At 19.8% G+C, this 13,890-nt stretch overlaps 2 protein-coding genes across 2 annotated transcripts in view; one reads left to right on the top strand and one right to left on the bottom strand.

Moving 5' to 3' along the window:
* LOC128957127 (putative uncharacterized protein DDB_G0292292) overlaps positions 1-13,890 on the top strand; it is a 147,467-nt gene that overhangs the window by 26,160 nt on the left and 107,417 nt on the right. The gene's annotated exons all lie outside the window — the stretch shown is intronic.
* LOC128957097 (uncharacterized) lies at positions 4,939-6,161 on the bottom strand. Its single transcript, XM_054302813.1, has 2 exons — positions 6,088-6,161; positions 4,939-5,263 (listed from the first exon to the last, which is right to left on the bottom strand). Exons 1-2 carry the CDS (start codon positions 6,159-6,161, stop codon positions 4,939-4,941), a joined length of 399 nt encoding a protein of 132 aa, XP_054158788.1.

Below are 13,890 nucleotides of genomic sequence, written 5' to 3'. Positions count from 1 at the left end.
ATTGGTTCAATTGTTGATTATAAAAATTGGTTTCAGTATACATTATATTACAGTGTAAAACAACAACAATAACAAACTAATAATAATACTAAAAATAATAAAGTTTTAACTTGCGATTCATTGCTTATATATATTAATCTCTGTCTATTGATTCCTATTGTATTGCATTATTTGGTAAATGGTTGGACTCAGATAATAACAATTTACATAAACATGTAACCAATAATTTTAATCATAATACTTGTGGAATTGGTTCTAAAATATTTAGCAAGATTAGATTTTGAATAGATCTACAATCAAAACGTATTATTTAGTTTCAATAATGCACTGGAATCAGGAACGCGTATTTTGTAATTTGTTTCAGTATAAAAATTCACGTTATATTATAATTAATGGTTTGGTTTCAATATACTATCAACTGGTAATATATTTACTAATTTGTTCAAAAAAAATTCATAATAATTATACGATTAATAAATATTTTATTTTTAAACATAATTCAAATAAACACTCAGTATACTATAAATTTAAATACTATTAATAAAACTAATACTAATAATATAAATAATAATAATAATAATGCCCCTACTTCTACTATTACTAATAATAATAATAAAAATATTAATAATGTTTTTTTTGTTAGAACTAATACAAACAACTAAATTGTAATTATTATTATTTATTAATTTTGTTTGTTTTGTTAAAATTATTTACATTATTATCATATTATTATTTCGAAAATGTCATTTAAAATATTCTACTAAATAATCAATATATTTATAAATATATTATATATATATATATTAAATATATATATATATATATATTCATCATATATATATTAAAATATAATATTATTAATAATTGTTGAAAATAAAAATATTGGATAACTATTCAATCAAAATGTTTGCCCGATTCATACACGATGTCTCGGGCCGTATTTAACAAGAAAAATTATTTTATACATATCTGTACTGTATATATATAATATATATATATATATATATATCAGGATTAAGTAAGGGGGGTAGGGGGGGTAAGGCCAAAATACCCCCCTAAGATTGAGATTTTGGGATTTTACCCCCCAGACTTTTTGACCAAATGGGAAAGGCGCCGAAGATTTTTTTGAAGTTTAAAAAATTTTTAATTTTAGTTGATGCTATTTTAGTAAGTGTTTTTATGTTTTTAATATTTATAATAATCTAATTATTGATTAAAAATAGTTAAAATAACGTTAAAACTCATCAAAAAAATAACATTATTTTAATTAAAATAAACTAAAAAATTAAAAATTACCTATTTGTTGAAAAGAGTAATCATATTATAATTTAAATATAAGTTTAGGATAGTTTAAGAAGTTAAAAAACAATAAATACTTTTTTTTGTACATTTCTATATGTTACCTATAGGACGGGTAAATTGAATTTGTTGCACGATCATTTTGTGCTAAATTTTCAATATTAAAAAACTAATTTTTTTAATTTAACAAAAAAACAACAATACAAATAATAATACAACGAGTTTAAAATATTATCATTTTTTTAAATAAAAAATTTTATTTTATATTTATAATAATAATAATACTATTAAATAATTATAAAATATATTACAATATTATTTATAATAATAATAATAATACTATTAAATAATTATAAAATATGTTACAATATTATTTATAATAATAATGTTATAAATTATTGATTGTTTTTTAGACTATATTAAAACAAATATTGATAAATTTATTATTATTATTATTATCGAGCTAAATTTTCAAAAACAAAATTTTTAATTTAATAAAAAACATTAAAAATAATTGTAAAATATTTACAATACTATTATTTTATTTAATTAGTTATTTATATTTTTAAGAAAATTATAAATAATCTAAAACATAATGATTATTGAAATTGTAGATAATAATAATTATATATATTTTTTTTAAAAAATTATTGATAATATTTTTAAAAATTAATTTACTATACATACTAACATAATATTTATAATAAATCTATTATAACTATTATTATTTTGAAAATATAATTACTTAGTAAAAATGAACAATTTTATCTAAAAATTTTAAATTTATAGAAAAATTTCGTAAATTTTTTGTTTTGTTTCACTATCCCTGTCCTCTATACTCTATTATTGTAAGTTATCTGTAGTAACACATGTAGATCTGGATAATTTTAGACTAGGTTTGATATACCTATTGAATGACCAGTGGATTCAAATATATTCAAATAACACTTTAAAAATTTAAAACCAATAACCAAATGTTATAAAAAATAAATAAATAATAAATATTTTATTACGATTGTAAATTTATTTTATTTTATTATCATAATTATTATTAATTAAATAATTTGATTTTTTTTAGTACAATATTAATAATCATTTCTAACTGAAACTAATCTATTATATAATAAAAAAACTCCAAGAAATATATAATATTTTTTAAAAAATATTTATAAAATGTAATCACTATTTTTTAGTAAATTTTGTTAGTTCAGCTAGACAAATTTTTACAGATTTAATGGCTGCAATAGCTCATAGTCTCGCAGTTATCACAACAAATAAAACCGCAACGAACAAGATCGCCAAGGCATTGGCCATCTATATATATAATAAAATTTTCAAAAAAAAATTAATAAAAATAATTTAATTAAAAATAATTTTTTTCATTATTATTAAATAAAACAAAAAATGTTTGTTTAGTTATCAAGTATTTTTTTTAATACAATTAAATTGTTAAATAAAATTATAATATATATAAAGTATACCCGAAATATTGTCATTTATTTTTAGTTTCATTATACATTTTATTTTAACATTTCTAATTGATTTTATTGTCTTAAATATAACTTAAAATAATACCTATTTTTATGTTAATATCAATATTATAACTTATTTTATGTATTTTCCAAGTATACACTTATTTTATCATAAATATAGATACAGTACATAAAGATACAGTAAACTAATATTTGATTTTATAAATATAACTTTGAATTTATGATTATTTTAGTCCAAATATGATTTTATGATTTGTTTAAAAGGGTTATAATCCTAACATAAAAGTATGTCAAAGTAGCCGCTGGTGCGGCCACTTACCCAAACATGTGTATAAAAATAGGACACTGACTGACCATTAGGACAGTCACTCTCTATATACACACACAATACTATACTTTGTTTAAACTTATTTTCATTGATTATTGTAATACTTTATAATTTATATTATTTCAATAAAAGTTACAGTTTTTATAATATCAAAATTACGACTGCAATTATTTAAAAGTTTTTTGTTTAATAACTATTAATATATTATCAAGCAACTTTATATATATATATATATATATATAAATTATAGAATTATATATAAACAAATAATAATGAATTTATAATTAAATACACACTTTTAAAAAACTAAATTGATATAAAAAAACACACACATATATATATATAATTTTGACTATTGATAATTTATAATATAAATTATAATTTTAATGTGTATGTATACTAAAAGCATAAAATTACCAGACATAGTGGCCAACATCATAATCATAACAGCAATTGTTAATACAATATTTATATACGCAAACATTATCAATCTAATTATATAGTTGATTTTATTGATATAACAATATAGAAATTGATTTAATATTGATATTAAACGCTTTTAATAATTTTTGTTGTATGAATATTATTAGCTCAAAAGTTACAGCTCATTATATTGTATTTTAAATTATAACATTAAATAGTTATATCTAACCATATTTGCTGAAAAAAATATACTACTATTAATAGATATTTTTTTAATTAAACGTAATTCAAATAAACACTCAGAATATAACTAATATAAATACTACTAATACTACTACTACTACTACTAAACTACTAGTACTAAACTACTACTACTATTACTATAGTACACCTCCCGGTGCTGTCTCTCTCTCTCTCTCTATATATATATATATATATATTTATTTATATAAAGATAAAACAAATACAATGTACTATATTTACATATTTTTACTATTCAATTAATTATTTACAATTTTGTTATCTTAAAATTAATGATATTGTACTATATTTATTATAAATATTTTTTTAAAAAAATTTAATTATAATTTACTTAAGTTAATTAATAATTTTTTTTTTAAAAATCTGAAAAATACAAATCAATTTGTTTATTAAAAAATATCATTATTTTTTTTGGAAAATGGGTAAATCTAAAAATCTCTATCTATAAGTTGGTGGTGGGGGCCCAACCCTACCCTACCAAACAACGTCACCAGAAAACGTATATAATTATCGGATGTTTTTTTACAACAGCTATTTGTTTACTACTATATTATATAATTTATGTCTATATATAAACTTTTAGTTATTGAATACTCATGTATATATATAAATATTATATATATATATATATATATATACATATAAAATGTCTACACTTTCTAATTGTATAATTACTATTGATATATGGCTGACATAATTAGAAAAAAATTAATACATTAATAATATATGTTTTCTAAACTTAATTAAATCGCTATTAAAATATAGTGTCTATACATAACTAAAAAAAATTTATGTTAAATACTTTACTAATATATTAATAGATTATAGAAAAATAATTCATTAGTTTTAAAAAAAATATTTATTTAATTCATTTTGAATTATAAAGTATAAAATAACGAAATTTTTTAATAACAACTATAATAGTAAACAAAAAAAATTTATAGCTAATATATATTATATCTTACTTTTACTTATAACTAAATTTTTTTAACAAAAAATTATTTAATTATTTTTTATAATATCTGTACTATATATAATATATATATATATATATAAATTACTTTAACAAATTTTCAATTTGTTTGCTAGTATTAAATATACTAGGTATATTAAATAAAATAGATACAGGTTAAATTATTTTCGACGCCCATACCACCCATAATTAGGTGGCTGTGGTTGCGGTTGATAGCCAGGGCCTCCTCCTACACCATCTACATATCCTACTGGCTGATGATAGACTACTGATGGTCCTCCATATCCTCCATGTCCTCCATAACCTCCATAACCTCCATGTCCACCATAACTTCCATGTCCACCATAACCTCCATGTCCTCCATAATGTATTATTTGTCTTTGATCAATTGGTCCTTGTTGATTAACTTTGTTATTATTTTGAGGATTATGAATATATGGTGGATAACCTCCATGTCCTCCATGTCCATCATAATGTATTGTTATACTTTGATCAACCGGACCAGTTTGATTAACATTGTTATTATTTTGAGGATTATTAATAATTTGTGCATATATTAAATGATTGTCAATAATAATAGTTGTAGTAATTATTACTATTATCATCCATATTGTTGATAATAATATCATTTTTGTTGTTTTTTTTAAACAGCTATTAGTTTATACTATAGTATTATATAATTAATAAGTGTATATATAAAAAAAAATTTAGTTATATATATATTATATATAAAATGTCTACACTATCTAATTGAGTAATTAACTATGGCTGACATAACTAGGAAAAAATAATTAAATAATTTTTTTAAAAATCATATACATTTTTAAACTTAATTAAATGGCTATAAAAATATAGTGTCTATACTTAACTAATTTTTTTTATTATTTTAAATACTGTACTATTATTAATATATGTATAATTAACAAAAAATAATTTTGAATTTATATTTATGAAACAACAAAAAACATAAAATTCTCAATTATGTAAATAATTATAAATATTTGTTAAATATTTTCTATTTATTTGTTGAAATAAATTCTTTCTTTTATTTTGTAAATTAATTATTAAACAAAATTTGTTAGTTTATTAATTTATCGTTTATTTTTGAACTTATAATTATAAAATAACAAAAAAATTTAACAACAACTAGAAAACAAAATTTTTTTAGAGAGAGAGAGAGATAAATGGTTTAATCCAATCATTTTTATTCATCCATATACTACTGATTGTAGATATTGTTGTTGTGGTGGGTATCCCCAGACAGCTGATTGTGGTGGATATCCAGGTCCTCCTATACCACCACCACCAACATAACCCGGCTGATATCCATGGCCTCCATGATTAGGTTGTCCATAAGCACCGTTACCATAATAATTATGTCCATTATTTATATTTCTATTATTATTATTATTATTATTATTATTGCTAACTTGACTTAAATTAATATTGTTTAGCGTTTATTTGAAATAATTGTATAGCCTTTAATACCTGTTTAATATAAATACATGTTATTGTTATTATTATAGATAGTAATAGTGATTATTATCAAATAATATTAATAATAATAATAATTTTATTGTATATTTTTTAGCTTAACCAGATAAATTAGTTAATACAATAGATAATTTTATTGATAGTGTGTTTGAATGTTATTATCATTTATTATTTTATATATTTTTGTTGTTGTATTACTGTTATGACTGACTGACTAATTATTACAGATTAATAACATAAATTATTTGTTAAATATTTTTGTTAATAATTTTTTATTTAAAAAAACATATTTGCATCTATTAGAAAATAATGGTGTTTTAACTATAAAAAAAATGTTTTGTTTTAATTATAAAAATTTTGTTTGTCTTATGTTTTTTGTTGACTTGACATAAATACGTGTTAGTATTAATAATAATAATAATAATTATTATCAATAATAATAATTGCATTGTTTAGTTATCATATAATTATTAACTACAATATTACTATTATTATTATTATTATTAATACTAACACGTATTAATATACGTACTAATATATATATATATATATATATATATAATAATTGATAGTTTGTTTGAATGATTTTTATTTTTTACTTTAATGACTAACTAGTAATAATTAGTTGAATAAATAAAAATCATTTTTTAAATAAATTTTTTTTTTATAAAAACATATTTGCATATATAATAATAATAAAAAAATGGTATCTATTTTCAATAAAAAAAAAGTATTAATATATTAAATATAATTTTGTCGTAAAAATATTATGTGTATGTATATTAAAAAATGTCAACAAATTATTTTATACAATTGAAAAAAAACTAAATATTTATATATATATATATCTAGTTTTACTATAATATATCTATAAAATATATAATACTATTAGCTATTACTGTATATACTATTAATAAAGTTTTAAAGATATTTTTTATTTTCTAGGTTTTAATCAAAATTTTGATTTTATTGGTCTTCCTTGTAGTCCCAGTCCTGGTCTCCCGGGTTCTAGTCTTCCCTGTCCTGGTCTTCCTTGTGGTCCCAGTCCTACTCTCCCGGGTTCTTGTCTTCCCAGTCCTGGTCTTCCTTGTTGTCCCAGTCCTTGTCTTCCGGGTTCTTGACTTCCTTGTGGTCTCATTCCTACTCTCCCGGGTTCCTGTCTTCCCAGTCCTGGTCTTCCTTGTAGTCCGAATCCTTGTCTTCCCGGTTCAGGTCTTCCTTGTGGTCCCAGTCCTTGTGATCCTAGTCTTGGTTTTTCAGGTATTCCCAGTCCTCCCGGTCGTAGTTTTTCTTGCATTCCTATTCTTCCCGGTCCTGGTATTCCCTGTCCTGGTCTTCCCGGTCCCAGTATTCCCGGTCCTGGTATTCCCTGACCTTGTCTTCCGGGTCCTGGTATTCCCTGCCCTTGTCTTCCGGGTCCTGGTATTCCCTGTCCTGGTCTTCCCGGTCCCAGTATTCCCGGTCCTGGTATTCCCTGCCCTTGTCTTCCGGGTCCTGGTATTCCCTGCCCTTGTCTTCCGGGTCCTGGTATTCCCTGCCCTTGTCTTCTATGTCCTGGTATTCCCTGCCCTTGTCTTCCGGGTCCTGGTCTGCCCTGTCCTGGTCTTCCCGGTCCTGGTTCTCTCAGTTCTCCCGGTCGGGTAATAGAGCTTAATATTATGAATATTATTATTAAAAAATATTGATAGTAATAATTATTATTTAGTAATATTTTCATAATTGTTTTCAGTGTATTTAGCTATTAATTTTCAATTATTATGAAAGTAATTAACAGTTTTTTAAGTTATAGACTATTATTATTATTATTAAATATATAATTATATGCACTTAACTCTAATAACTGACTCTAAATGTTATTAGAAATACAATGAAAAAAATTATAATTAATCAAAATATTTTTATTTTATTTAATAATATTATATTAATATTTTTAGCAAAAACATATTTGAAGCGGCCATTTTGTCAAAAATTTTACAAGTGAGTTATATCAATTTTAATATTATAATTATATATATATATATATATATATTTAAAAAGTCCAAAAAGTTTCTAGATAATAATAATACTATTAAACTTTTAATTAATATTGATATTTTACTTTTCATTTAAACAAAGTTATTATATACAAATAATAATAATTATTATTATTACATAATTGAATATTTTTATTTAATAAGTAGATAGAAAAAAAATAAATAATGTTAATTACAAAAATTTTTATTTTAAAAATCAATTATATTTTAATACAATAAAAAATACAAAACAATAAGAATGTTAATAAATTTTTTTATTAAAAAATAATATTAATAGTTATCAATAGTGTATAAATATATATATAATATTGTGATGGTCTATACATCACTTAAGCGGTTCCAGTATCACCAAAACAATATAAAGTTACTTTGTAGTTATAACTATACTAAACTGTATATATTTATGTATCTCTCTATTATAAGTTAAAGTATATTTTAACAAAACATAGTTATTTAATTATAATTAATAATATTTAATATTATTTCCACTTTTGAATTTAATTACTATTTCTTAATATTATGTTTATTTGTTTAAATTGATTTATGCTTTATTATTAATTATGTAAATAAGTTAAATTAATTATTATGTTTAATATACTGTAATTTGCAATACATGTAATGTATTGACTATCTCATTATATTTATCAATAAAAGTTAAGTTGTGGAGCCCAGGCTAGCAATAGCTAGTCTAGGAGGGGCATCCAGGCTCACCTAAACAGTTGTACACATTATTTGAATAGTAAGTGCAAGCCTTAGGTGTAACAGAGTTGGGCTATAATTCCGTCATTTTGCGGACGAGTCCTTCCGAGTTCCGATACAACGCTTCCGAATACTAATACCGATATACAGCGCAGTTACCATTGACCAGGGCCCGAATGGGCCATTCATATATACTGTGGCGTAATATATAAGCTATCCAAATATACCGTTACTCTTCAAATAGTCTTCTAATAGCATCCCGTACAGTAATTACGTCACAGTTTCCTATCAAATATACCCCGCATTGCATATTGCTTCGTAAAGTCCTACTTTACGGGCTATTGACGGGTAAACACTCATATATGCCCGTCACAATATATAGTCTAATAGTCTATTATATACGATATTTAGCCGACTATAGCATACCTTTACACTGTGATAGGTGTGGGTATTGATAGAGATGGGTAGGTTATGTTAGGTGAGGTGGGGTGGGGTGTAGTAGGGGGAGGGGTTAACCCCTGGCTAGTGGTTAACGGGATGAGGGGGAACGGTAGTCAATGTTTTAGTATTATTTATTTAAGTTTTCGCTACTGTTTACAGTATTATTATTATTTGGTATTATTGGTTATAATGATAACTGGATTGCAATTATAGTTTGAAACATAACTACTAGTTATGATTATAATTAAAATTATAGTTTTCAATACATGAATATTTTTTAAACAAAAAATAATTTAAAGTTTTTTTGTTTATTTTAATTATTAGTAACTGTTTTTTTTTGAATATCTAATACACTACTGTTACTGTAGATGTAAAGTAATATTTAATATAAACTATATATTTTTGAAAAATTATTAAATGTTTTTAAAAAATTTAATACAATATTATTTTCTAAACATATTTGCAAAAAAAATTATATAAAAAAATATTTAATGAACAATGTTTAACAATTTTTTGTTGTTTTTTTTAAATATTGCTTTTTATAACTAATTAATTGACTGATTAACTATAAGAAATTTTTTTTAAAATGTTTTCATATAATTATGCTTAAAAAATATTTATAATAATTATACTACTAATGTATTGTATTTCTATGTTTAACAACAATTTTTTTAAAAAATTATAATATTTATGTTTTATTATATTTATACATACAGTGTATATCATGTAATAATATTTGTAACTTTACTTATTTGATATTTTTTCGTCTATTTTATAGTATTTACAAATAAAAGTAAATACAGTATATATATATATAATAATATTTAACAAAATATATCATATATTTTATAGTATTGTTATATTTATTACTGTATATTAATATTGTTTATAGAAATAAATAAATAATAGAAATGTTTAGCTATAATACTGTAAACTAAACAAATATATTATATTATTGGTATTAGATATTGTGTAATATTTAATTAAACTATTTTTTGCAATATAAAGTACAGTATATAAAGTTTTAAAATTATAATATAGCATTACATATAATTGTAATAAAATTTCACAAAATAATTAAATAAATACTACAAGATATTAAAACTAATAAACTAAAAAATTATTGTAATATTTTAATAAATTTTTACATTATATAACTAAAAAAATAATTAATTAATTTTACATATAAATTTTATTTAATTGATTTTAGTTTTTTGTATATATATATATTAAAATAAAAATAAATTTTTGTTATGTATTTTTTTCTTAATTACATATATAAAATTATGTTAACTATGTGTTAATTAAATTGTTGGCAAACTATGTTAACAACTATTACAATATAATATAATGATTATCCAATTGATAAATATTTATTAATATTATTATTATAAATTTCAATTAAAAAAAACTTATAAACGATATATTGGTATGCAATTTGTTTATGATAAGTAAATAGTTTTAAAAAATTTTATAAACATTAAAAATATCAATTACAATATTTTTTAAAAATTTAATTATTATGTCAATCATAACTATAATTTTTATAAATTTTCCCGGCATTATACTAATTACATTTGAATAAATATTTTATAAGATTTTAGTAAATTAAAATAATTTTAATTTTTATTTTATAATTTTTTTAAATATATAACTTAATTTACATTTTACTCATTTAAAATTATCAGTTATACCTTAATATGCCAAAACAAAAAGCAATTAAATATTATTAAAAATGTTTATTTGTGACAACAATTGTTGTGATATTAAATCCAAAAAATTATATAATAATCATTTTCTTTGATAATCGGGTAATTTTTATAAATATTTAAATTTTATTATTTTTCAAATAAAATTATTTAATTAATATTTTTCAAATAATAAAATCTGTATTTTTTAATATTTTCGTTTACTGTAAATTTATCTATACTAAAATATTTATTATGCACATTATGTTTTCTAGTTATATATTAGTTTAAAATAAAAAATATTATAAAATAATTGTAAATAAATTGCAAATTATTATCGTGAAAAAATAAAATATATAAAATTTAAATATAAATTAATATTTATATATATTAAACAAATTAGTAACTATTATAATAATAAATAAAATTTAGTTTTGTTGTATTAATAGCAGAAATTATTTATATATTTTATAAAAATATTTTAGATTTTTGTTTTTTAGTTAAATTTATTAGCCACATTGGATTAACAGTTTTATGTAAAATTAAAATTTGAACAGATTTTATTTTATAAATATTATGCTAAATAAAAAATATTGACAATATATTTAACAAAATTTTATGTGTAAACAAAAATCTATATATTTATTATAAAAAACAGCTAATAATATAAAATACAAAAAAAATCGGTAAAATTTTTTTAAACATAGATTTGTTTTTTAATTAACAAATTTTTTGTTTTTAAAAAATAAATTTATTATAAACTATTTAATATTTTTTGTTTGTTAATTGATTTATTATCCAAATTTAAATTATCAACTATTATCTCGAATAGATAATAGTCCAATAGATTATAAGCAAAAAAATACGATAAAATTATTGATAATATTTTTTTTAATATTTAAATCCCTGATTACCGTTACATAAGTTATGTATTAACATATTATTGGACTTTGGATATATTTATGTGTTAAAAAAAATCATAAAAACTCGACAATAAAATTAAAAATAATAAATTTATTAATGTATTTTCATAAAAATAAGTAAGTTATTTTTTATCAAATGTATTTTTATAAAAAATCTATTAATTTAAATAAAAATTTTAATAAATTTTATACAAATAGAAAAAGCTAAATAAAAATTTTTTTATACATTTATTTGTTTTTTAATTAACAAATTTTTTGTTTTTAAAAAATAAATTTATTATAAACTATTTAATATTTTTTGTTTGTTAATTGATTTATTATCCAAATTTAAATTATCAACCATTATTTCGAATAGATAATAATCCAATAGATTATAAGCAAAAAAAATAATTAATAGTAAATATATATTAATAAGTAAGGATAAAATTATTGATAATATTTTTTTAATATTTAAATCCTTGATTACCGTTACATAAATTACTTAAATATATTATTAATTATAATTTTTAATTTTAATATCGAGCTAAAAGTAATTGTTTGCGTGACCAAGATATAAACAAACATTTCCAAATTATATAGTTGTATAGATTTATTTTTTTTAAAAATAAAAATACTAACAATATATTATATAATGTAAAATGTTGACATTAATGCTCAACTATATTATTTAATGTCATAGTATTACAGTTACATATTCAAGCATTTTTCATGTAAACTATCAATATTTATATTTAAGCAAAAAAATATATATCATATAAAAGTTATAAACATTATAATTTTATTTTTATATGTTGTCTATAGTTACTTTCAATAATTATTATTTTTTTTTACTATTATTTTATTTTTCTCTTATTATTTTATATTATTTTCACTTATTATTTTATATTATTTTTACTTATTATTTTATATTTTTATATTTTATTATTATTTCTCTTATTTTATATATTTTTTATGTTAGTTTTAGTCAACTATTTTTTTAAATTATCTGATTATACCATTATTGCTAAAACATTTTAACTTAATTATGTCGACCTATTATTATTAATGTTATTTAAATTTTTTTTAAAAAAATAAAACTTACTTTAAATTTATGCTCATATTTTTCAAGTATAATTGATACGTTTGGTATTGATCTTGAAAAATGATCTAGTATATCTTAATAATTACCAGTAATAATACGCCACTAGTATAATAAATATAAATAAACAGAATATTTAATTTTTAAAAAATAACTTGTTTTATTGAAAAAAACAATTTAAATTTATAAAATTACTTACAGTGTAATAGAAACTAATAAGTTGCTTATTATTATTATCAATTGATGAGTTTGACAATTTATAATCACAATTACATAGTTTATTGCCAATTACTTGAATAAAATTGATTATTTTATGGTTGAAAAAATAAAATAAAGTGTAGTATAGAGAACAGGACTGTAGTATATAGTATAGAATATTTTAATTAAATACTTACTTATAAGCAACTGGTATGTGAGCACAGGTATGCGATTAAAGATATTATAACAGATATTATTCAAAACAAATTATTTAAAACAAACATAAAACACAATATACTTTAAATGTTTTTTCTTCTTTATACGTGCAACAATAAATAAAATTTAAAAAATTCACTATTTAGTCAACAGTACATTTTATTTAACCATTATTTTAATAATTTTTAATTTTAATATCGAGCTAAAAGTAATTGTTTGCATGACCAAGATATAAACAAACATTTCCAAATTATATAGTTGAATAGATTTATTTTTTAAAAAAAATAAAAATACTAACAATATATTATATAATGTAAAATGTTGACAACTATATTATTTAATG

The sequence above is a fragment of the Oppia nitens genome, unplaced genomic scaffold (assembly GCF_028296485.1).
Source record: "Oppia nitens isolate AA-2021 unplaced genomic scaffold, nextdenovo-longstitch-racon4-pilon3 scaffold36_pilon_pilon_pilon, whole genome shotgun sequence".
In the NCBI taxonomy this organism is placed as follows: Eukaryota; Metazoa; Arthropoda; class Arachnida; order Sarcoptiformes; family Oppiidae; genus Oppia; species Oppia nitens.
Note: the sequence above shows the minus strand (reverse complement) of the source record. Positions and strands in the feature narration are given on the sequence as shown.